The sequence below is a fragment of the Lucilia sericata genome, unplaced genomic scaffold (assembly GCF_015586225.1).
Source record: "Lucilia sericata isolate MDLA Ls3-8-SP2 unplaced genomic scaffold, ASM1558622v1 Contig000044F_arrow, whole genome shotgun sequence".
Taxonomy (NCBI): domain Eukaryota; kingdom Metazoa; phylum Arthropoda; class Insecta; order Diptera; family Calliphoridae; genus Lucilia; species Lucilia sericata.
The window spans coordinates 896926-906151 of record NW_023994082.1 but is presented as its reverse complement, the minus strand read 5'-3'; the positions used below and the strand labels follow the sequence as shown (position 1 = coordinate 906151).

The following is a 9226-nucleotide window of genomic DNA, read 5'->3' as shown; positions in this document are numbered from 1 at the left end:
ATACAAGGTCTCCTCCCGAAAATCACTTAAACGCTTAAACTCATTAGTAAACTAAAATATCCATGTACAATTTTTACAAGTATTTTTCATGTATACATAAATATTACTGAAAAATATTTTTCCGATCGGTCCATAATTTGTCATAGCTCCCATACAAGGTTCATTACCAAATAATGATATAGATACAGAATTTAGCCAAAATTTTGTCTTTATATACACTAATGTTACTGTGGAAATAATTGGTCATAGCTCCCATAATACAAGGTTCTCTTACGAAAATCTCTTAAACGCATATTGCTCACTACCAAAATAGCTATTAATACAAAATTTGGCACAAATATTAGTTTTTTATACAAAATTACATTCATAATATGGGTGCGATCAGTCCCATACGAGGTTCCCTTCCAAAAACCACTTTAACCGGATTTGAATAGTTGCATTATCAATTTGGGTGGAACAATATTATACATATATATTTTGAATTTCCTTAAATCTTCCACACACATGCATACATTCAAATTATTAAATATCGCTAAAGCATATCTTAGGGCGCAATAAAAAGATAAAAGAAAATTGAAAAGTTTGAAAATTTATAAAATTATAAAATTACTAGTTGTAAGCCTTTTTTAATTTGTATGGAAAAACTAAATAAAATGTCGTCACTTTTCAATCAGAAACCAAATAAAGTCTAAAACTACTTAGTTTTTGGTTAGTGTAAATATTTTAATTACATTTCCACAATATTTTTAATTGAAACAAGCAATATTGTTTATTACTAAACTAAATAATTTTATTTGCATAAAAAGTTATACGCACATAAAAAATAATCTCTATTTTACAGTAAAATTTTTACATAAAACTTTTTATAAATTACAAAATTTTGCAAATAAAAATACAAAAATCTGACTTCACCTGATCGTTATAAAAATACACTTATTTATATAGAAAATTAAAATCTCACAAAACTTGTACTTGTAATCTTTCAATAGACAGTTTTGTTATAAATTATTTCCAATAGTAAGCCAATAGTATGGATAGTATGGAAATTAAACCAAAATTTACATAATTATGTCCCGAACTACTAGCTATATGTATTCCAGATGATTCGGCCATCAAAGCTGAGGAGCGAATATTACTGTAATAGCCGGGTAATTTCATAATGTCAGGTTGGCCGTATGGATTTAGTGGAGCTAATGGCACAGATCCTTCGGGTACCACTAAAGGTGTTGTGGTTTGTAAAGAAGCCAAGGCTACACCTCCTTCTAATGTAGTTAATTTTTCTGCAACAACTGGCGTGGTAGCTACTGTTGTGCCGGAATCTGTTGTCGGATGAGAGGTTGTCGCTTCAGTTGGTACTTCGGAATAACAAGCTTTCTTTTCAACTTCAATTGTTTTCGTACTGTCATTTGGATCAGGTACCTGAACCTTGACGGGTACACATGTCGTTGTTGGAGCAGGGGTTGTCACTTCTGGTGGTGGGGCTGGATAACAGGCAATTTTTTCAACTTCAATAGTTTTGGTGCTATCATTTGGATCGGGTTCAGGTACCTTGACCGGTACACAAATTATTCCGCCCGGAGCTGGTGCTTGTTCTGCGGGAGCTGCACCAGGAGTCATAGGTTGTTCGGATTGTAATGGACCTTGTGCAGTTGGTTGAGGTAACATTGGGCTCTGTGCCATCGCTGAAGTAACGGCTGCTCCCGTTGCTAAGCCAGCTACAGCAGCACCTGCAGTCGCCATATTACCAGTGTTTGTATTATCCATATTATTGGGATTAATGGGAGCTAGTTGTGGTGGTTGTTCACCAGCTGGAGGGGGTGGTGCATATGATGGATTTATTGGAACGGGAGCTGCAGCAGGAGTTTGAGGCTGCGCAGCACCTGCATTTATTACAGTAGTACCGCCGCCAACATCAGTAGTGGATACAGAGCCAGGAGGTCCATTATTAATAATTATAATCCTATCATTGTTATCGGCATTATTGCCACCACCGCCGCCACCACCACTATAGCCACCACCTCCGCCACTGTAAGAAGGAACATGCTCCACGACTTTGGTATGTGTAGGTGTTAAAGCATGGCCTAAAAGACCACCAGCTAAGCCACCAGCAATTAAACCGCTTCCTATAAAAAGTAAAAAAATATAATTTTATGGTTTAAAGAACATCATTAATACTAGAACTTACCAAAACCTAAGCCAGATGATGATTTCTGAGGCTGTTGTATAAAAGTGGCTCCAGCTGGTATAGCTGAGCCAGCAGGCAAGAAAGTAGCTCCAGCTGGTAATGCTGCAGGTGAAGGATAATATGCAGGAGCAGCGGCTACAGGAGGTGAGGGGTAGTAAGTAGCACCTGCTGGCAAATGACCGGGACTATGGTAAGTAGCACCAGCTGGGTATCCGCCACCTACAGGTGCCGAAGGGTAATATGTAGCACCTGCTGGCAATTGTCCGGGAGAATGATAAGTGGCTCCAGCAGGTACGTGACCAGCAGGATGATAAGTTGCTCCAGCTGGCAACTGTCCAGCAGGATGATAAGTGGCTCCAGCCGGCAACGAAGAAGATGACGGATAATATGTGGCTCCAGCCGGCACCTGTTGTCTCGGATAACTTGATTGTACATTGTGAGCATTGGTAGCTGTTATGGGTGTATGATGGGCACCGCTGCCAAAACTACCTCCAGTAGAGTTAAAGCGATTACGATTATAGCTTGATTGTTGAGTATTGTGATGTGTAGCTGATATTGGTCTATTTGCCGTATTGGTTGCAGACTGATAACTAGGTGGTGCCGAGTAACTGGGATTATAAGCTGGAGGTTTTTCATTAACATTAGTTCTAGCACCTCCTGCTGTATTCGTTGCCGAATAGGCTGGTGGTGGTCCCTGTTTAGGTGGCACATTCCAGCCTATGGGTGCATTACTAGGTCTTGCTGCCGATGTATGAGTATTACTGCTACTGGCCGGTCGAGATGCACTCACTGTACCCGTACCAGCAGGACGTCTATTAGCCTGTTGATTATAGCCAGCATAACTCAATGAACTTAAACCTGTATGTGACAAGGAGGGACTTGAGTGACTCGAAGAACTGGGACTATGACTCGAGTAGCTATGACTACTGCTGGGTTTATTATATGAGGTACGTCTGACATTTGATGAAGACGAGGAAGATGTGCGTCGTCCACTGCTTGAGCTGTAGATACGTTTAGCTTGTACATTTACATCTGTGACAATGGCGAACATGACCATTGCCAGAAAAATGTAGTTTAATTTGTTTCGCGTACCCATTGTGATATGGGCTAAATTATCTGTAATTGAGAAAACAACAGATTAAATTAAATTTACACATAAGACAGCTAAATTTACGTCTTGAAGAATATCTTCGTGCTTAACTAAGAATATCTACAATTTGTTTCATCCGGTCTTCAGTAATTTGCAGTATTTATAATAATCTTAATAAAAATATTTTATTCATTTGTGCAATGTACACGTCCAACACCGAACTTTCTCGTAAGTTCGAATAATTGAAAAAGATTAATTATAAATTATTTAACTCAAATATCGAAATAAAAAAATGAATTTCCCTTTAATTTTTATGAATTATTTTAAACCATTCATTCCTCACAATATAAGTACATATATATTTAATAAAGATTTTTCTTAGAACAAATTAATAATTGATACAAAAATATTGCACTAAATTCTCTTATACATATACATATATTTATGTATATAAAAAAATTCTTATCTCAATTAAAACTTGACACTTGTTGATCTATGATTATCTCTCTGCCAGTTTAATGTTCTATAGATTATAAACATGGAAATTACAGACAGATCTTTTTATTTCAAATAAATACTGGGAATTTCATGTAAAAAATTAAAACAACAAAAGCAAAACAGCGATATTTTGTAAACAATCTTCTATATTATATGTATATATAAAAGAGTAGCGTTACTGACTGACTGATTCCTCATCGCACAGCCCAAACGGCTAAACCTAAAATCATGAAATTTTGACAGTAAATGACTTTTTGGATATGCAGATCCACTAAGGAGGGAAAATTGTACATTAAGGGTTAAAAAGGGGAAAACGGATAAAAAAAAGTTTTCTCGATTATCTCAAACAATATTAGTAATACAAAAAAATTTAAACGTATCTATTTCTATTCTTAAAAAGAGCAGATGGGTATCTAGTACATTTTCGAAATTCGTACTTTCAATGGGTGAAACTGTGTAGGAAAGCTGATTTTGCTACTATACTTGTTTCGAACTTTTTTAAAATTCATTCCTTTTTGGGTGTAAAAGGGAAAAAATTTAATTTTTGGTACTTTTTTTAGCACATCATAAAAATTTTTACGATTAGATATGCCTATTAAACAAAATATTTGGTATTTCTCTGGGGGGAAAAAGTACCGAAAAGGGGAAAAACGGGAAATTTAATTTTATTCAAACTCCAATTTTTGTACTCACCATCAAAAAAGAAGGGGGCATATTGATTTCCGTTTGTAATACATCGAAATATTGGTCAAAGACCCACCAAAGTATATATATTCTGGAACCTTATTAAATTCTAAGACGATTTAGCCATATCTGTCCGTCTGTCTGTATGTCGAAAGCACGATATAGTCCGAACGGAATGAGCTAGAGGCTTGAAATTTTCCACAAATATTCTCTATAGATAAGGTTTGTTTGGTATTGAAAATGGGCAATATCGGTCCACGTTTTCGGATAGCCAAGTGGACCCCCGACAGCTTTAATGGGCATATCTGTTTTAAAAGTACGAGTAAAGCGAAGAAATTCGACACAAATAAGTGTCGAATCCAAAATCTCCCTACCAATTTTTGTTAGGATCGGTTCATAATTAACCCTACCTCCATAAGGTGACACTAAGACGATTTAGCCATATCTGTCCGTCTGTCTGTATGTTGAAAGCACGATATAGTCCGAACGGAATGAGCTAGAGGCTTGAAATTTTCCACAAATATTCTCTATAGATAAGGTTTGTTTGGTATTGAAAATGGGCAATAACGCTCCACGTTTTCGGATAGCCAAGTGGACCCCCGAAGTGATATTCGATGTAAAGATATTGTATATAAACCAAAATCGGTCTAAAAAAATTATGAAAAATTTTAAGAAAAACGGTCAATAATTAACCCTATCTCTCATATAAGATCCTCGTTAGTTAATTTGATGAGTAACATCACCCTGATGTTTATAAAGGAGCAGTAGGGCATACGGTTTGATGGTGGGTTAATGAGATTCGGCACAGCCGGATATAACACTCTTACTTGTTATAAAATTTTAAAAAAATTTAAATTTTACTCACACAAAATAAGCTATTAGTATATTATTTTGGAATTCGGGTACTAAGGCCTTTACAGGACCAAATTCGGGTAAATTGTTTGGTACTTTTTGAAAGCACAATTTTTCTGGAATAAATGAATGCAGATTTCAATCGTTTGAGGCAATCAATATGTACTTAATTCTGGTTAGGGTAGCGAAGCACTCAGGGTATTCTAGTTGTAAATAAAACAGTATCAGCTCCAATTCACAGAAGTGTAATGTATGCACTAATATACACATAACCATACATATACATTTGTATAAAGTGGACGTCATTAAAAAAAGCAAATATGTATTATTACTTATATAAAAACTATGTTTTTAAATATTTGTATAGTATGACTCATTTTTATGCCCACCATCATTAGATAGTTGGTATATTGAGATTGTCATTCAATATGTAACACATTGAACTGTTGCTCGTTTAATATCTATGGTCCATACATATGTACCTATATTTGGCGCTAATATGATGGGTCTTAGATCAATATTTCGATGTGTTACAAACGAAATGACAAAACCAATATTCCGCCATAATTTTTTGATAGGGGGTATGCAAATTCTATCGAATTTTATATTAAATACTTGAGAAATTGCTTTATATTGTTGAATATATAAAAAACCTGTGTTTACTGTTATTTTATTTGAAAATGTTCGTAATATCTAAAAAAACTTTATTGCACACTTTCTACGAATTATTTAAAATAATTTTCAAACGAATTTTGTTTTAAATCGCTATTGTTATTTTTCAGATAGATATTTGTTATTGTTATTATTTTACGTTGGTGTATTGTGTTGTATATGTTACACTCAAAATACCGGTTATAAATACAATAATATTGTATTGTAATTGGTTTTATTAAATAAATTTTGGCAAATATTAATTTGACTACTTGAATTTAGCAAAAAAAAAAAAAAATCCACAATTCATTTCTATAAAACGCAGTATCGGTATGAAATACTACGTTCAAAACAAAATCAGCAGTTTTAAAAGTGGCACGAGCGACTCAAATACAACAGGTTTGTTCGTTTTAAGACATAAATCTGTATTTTGTTTATTTTATTTTTATGTGAAGTTCATTATTTTATTTATGTTTATTAATTTTTATTTAAAGGTCACGCATGTGCCAGCAAAGTCTATTCACTTGTATTCACATATTCTTTGTTCAAAAAAAAAAAATACACTTTCATTAAATAAGCCAATCAAAAATTTAATTGATTGATAATGTGAGTTTTTTTATTCTTGCTGGTTTCAAAAATTCTTTAAATTAATATTTTACCAGTAGCTTGTTGTTGTTGCTGTTTTCTCACTTTACTTCAGTGGTTTAAAATAATTTAATTAATTCGTTTTATTTGTAGGTTGTTGTTTTATTCGTGTTACTTGTTCAACGTTTCTCAATAAACTAAATTGTTTTGTAGTTTGTTGTCTGTATTTTGTTTTCTTTTGTATTGAGTTTAAATAATGTATTTGTTTTGTTATTGTTTTATTTGTATAAATCATAGAGATCTGAGTTTTTAGTGATGTACAATTTTTGTTGGCTTATGTATGGCTCTACGTTTGAGTAGTTGTTGATGACTAATATATGTATATTTCGCTACCTACTTAAATGGTATTGTTTTTTCATACACATAGTTTTAAATAATAAAGATACCTGTTTACTCTTTTTCTACACTTATTAAAAAGGAAAAAATGCAGTTAATGTTTTGTGTGGAAATGGTGAGAGAAAGACACCAAAAAGAAATAAGAAACAAAAAACAAGTAAGAAATTATATTCGTGCGAGGCCGACCATATAATAACCTACACCTGTTACAAAAACAAAATATGATTTAGTTTTCATAATAAAGCATTCAAGCTGGAATTATACTTAAGCCATTTATTGTTGAACAAAATTGTTGACATTTAAGTCAAATTTTGAAGGGGGATTTGTATAGGGGCTATGGTCAAATGAGACCCTATAATTATAAAATTCATCAGAGTCATTAAAGCTAGTATAGAACTTGTTTTTGCAGCTTTTTATCGAGTATATTAAACATAATTATGAACTTAAAATCCCTATTCGTCGGGTTCAGTTGTATGGGGACTAGGTGATATAATGGACCGATGTTAACCATTTTCAATAGACTTCGTCTCCGGTACCATAGAAGATCATATGCCAAATTTCATTGAATTATCTTCAAAATTGCGGCCTGTAGTTTGATTGCAATGTTTACAAGCCCTATTCGGGCGTTCAGTTGTATGGGGGCTAGGTGAGAAAATCGATGTTAACCCTTTTCAATAGGCTTTGTCTTCGATACCATAGAAGATCATGTGTCAAATTTCATTGAATTATCTTCAAAATTGCGACCAGTAGTTTGATTACAAGGTTTAAAAGCTCTATTCAGGGGTTTAGTTGTATAGGGGCTAGGTGAAATAATGGACCGATCTTTACCATTTTCAATAGGTTTCGTTCCTGCGACAATAGAAGATCATGTGTCAAATTTCATTGAATTATCTGCAAAATTGCGACCTGTAGTTTGATTACAAGGTTTACATGGACGGACAGACAGACAGACAGACAGACAGACAGACAGACAGACAGACAGACAGCCAGACGGACGGACAGAGGAACATAGCTAAGTCAACTCAGAAAATGATGAACCGACTGATATTATTATCAAATTGTCGTAAAAATTGAGACCTGTAGCGTGAGCGCAAGATTTACATGCACACACAGACGGACGGACACACGAACATTGTTATACTTTAAAGTGGGTGTAGGATCAATATTTTTGTTACAAATATCAGAGCAAACGCTCCCCACTACAGTGGTGTAGGGTATAAAAAGTAGGAGTATTATATTCGGTCATGTCGAATCTTATATACCCATCATCAAATCATGTGCCATAAATTTTAAATTATTCGGCCCTTTTGTTATTTGATCAAAAATTAATCATTAATACTGAACTATATTGAGTTTTAGAATCGTATATCAAAAGTTATACTATTTTCAATACCATTTTCCGAATAGTGCATTCAATGGGGGTAGAAACTATATTGCGTTTTTTTGGTTTCTATTACATTTATTTCTTTTTGTATAAAACTTGGTCGAATTTCATCGCTGTACTGTATTTTCAAGCCAATATTGAGCGTTAAAGCAATTTTCTGAACGGGACCTTATATGGACCGATCGTCATCAAATTTGTTAGAGAGATTTGGTTAGTATAAAACTTGTTTATGTCGAATTATATTACTATGCACATATTTTTGAGCCAGTAATGATCGCTAAAACTATTTTTTAAGAGGCCTAATCTAATCTAAATATACCAATCACTGATTGAGCATTAAGATTAGATTATAGGACAATACGGTTATAGGACAATACGGTTATAGGACATAACGGTCCGATTGTCTACTCAGCAAAAACTAACATTGAAATATAATGAGTTAGAAAGTAATGAGTCTTTTAACGAGGTGATGACATGTCTTCAGACTCGCTTACGTATAACTAAGATAAGTACTTAAAAAATATGGAGTTAAAAAGTTTTACGGCAAAATAATTGCTCACTCAGAGTACTAACGAACCTGGGACTCTAGTTCGTTAGTTTGCTGTCGTACTTACAACACCACTGCTTAGATATTTCGTTGTGCGTCCAATAATAGCGCAGAAAAACTGAATCCGTTTTGAGTGTGTTTTCACGCAGAAAAACTGGTCAAATCAAAATGTGTATTTACATATCCAATTATAAAAATGCTTAAAAGTGATGCAGACGGTATGTATTAGTCATTGAAAGGTAAGTTGTAGTGTAACTAAAAGTCATTGCCGACTTTTTGAAAATACAATAGGGTCCAAGCATGATCAGCTAGCTTAAATTTTGTTAGTATTTATTTAATATTGAAAACGCACAG

The 9226-nt window shown here is 33.9% G+C and overlaps 1 protein-coding gene across 2 annotated transcripts; it reads right to left on the bottom strand.

The window, feature by feature from the left end:
• Positions 1 to 768: 768 nt before the first annotated feature.
• LOC119614756 (transcription initiation factor TFIID subunit 4-like) lies at positions 769 to 6902 on the bottom strand. Of its 2 annotated transcripts, none has more exons than XM_037970875.1 (3): positions 3360 to 3560; positions 2186 to 3301; positions 769 to 2123 (listed from the first exon to the last, which is right to left on the bottom strand). In XM_037970875.1, exons 2-3 carry the CDS (start codon positions 3279 to 3281, stop codon positions 1006 to 1008), a joined length of 2214 nt encoding a protein of 737 aa, XP_037826803.1. In that variant the 5' UTR covers positions 3282 to 3301; positions 3360 to 3560; the 3' UTR covers positions 769 to 1005. The 2 variants fall into 2 exon arrangements, with proteins under 2 accessions (XP_037826803.1, XP_037826797.1); XM_037970869.1 differs by lacking the exon at positions 3360 to 3560 and adding an exon at positions 6620 to 6902 and having other exon boundaries at positions 808 to 2123.
• Positions 6903 to 9226: the final 2324 nt, after the last annotated feature.

Excerpts from the sequence above, each read along its gene's own strand:
- LOC119614756 (XM_037970869.1), bottom strand. The coding sequence starts at position 3,281 with ATGGGTACGCGAAACAAATTAAACTACATTTTTCTGGCAATGGTCATG. Across the intron at positions 2,124-2,185 it reads ATCATCTGGCTTAGGTTTTG|GAAGCGGTTTAATTGCTGGT; the intron begins GTAAGTTCTAGT and ends TACTTTTTATAG.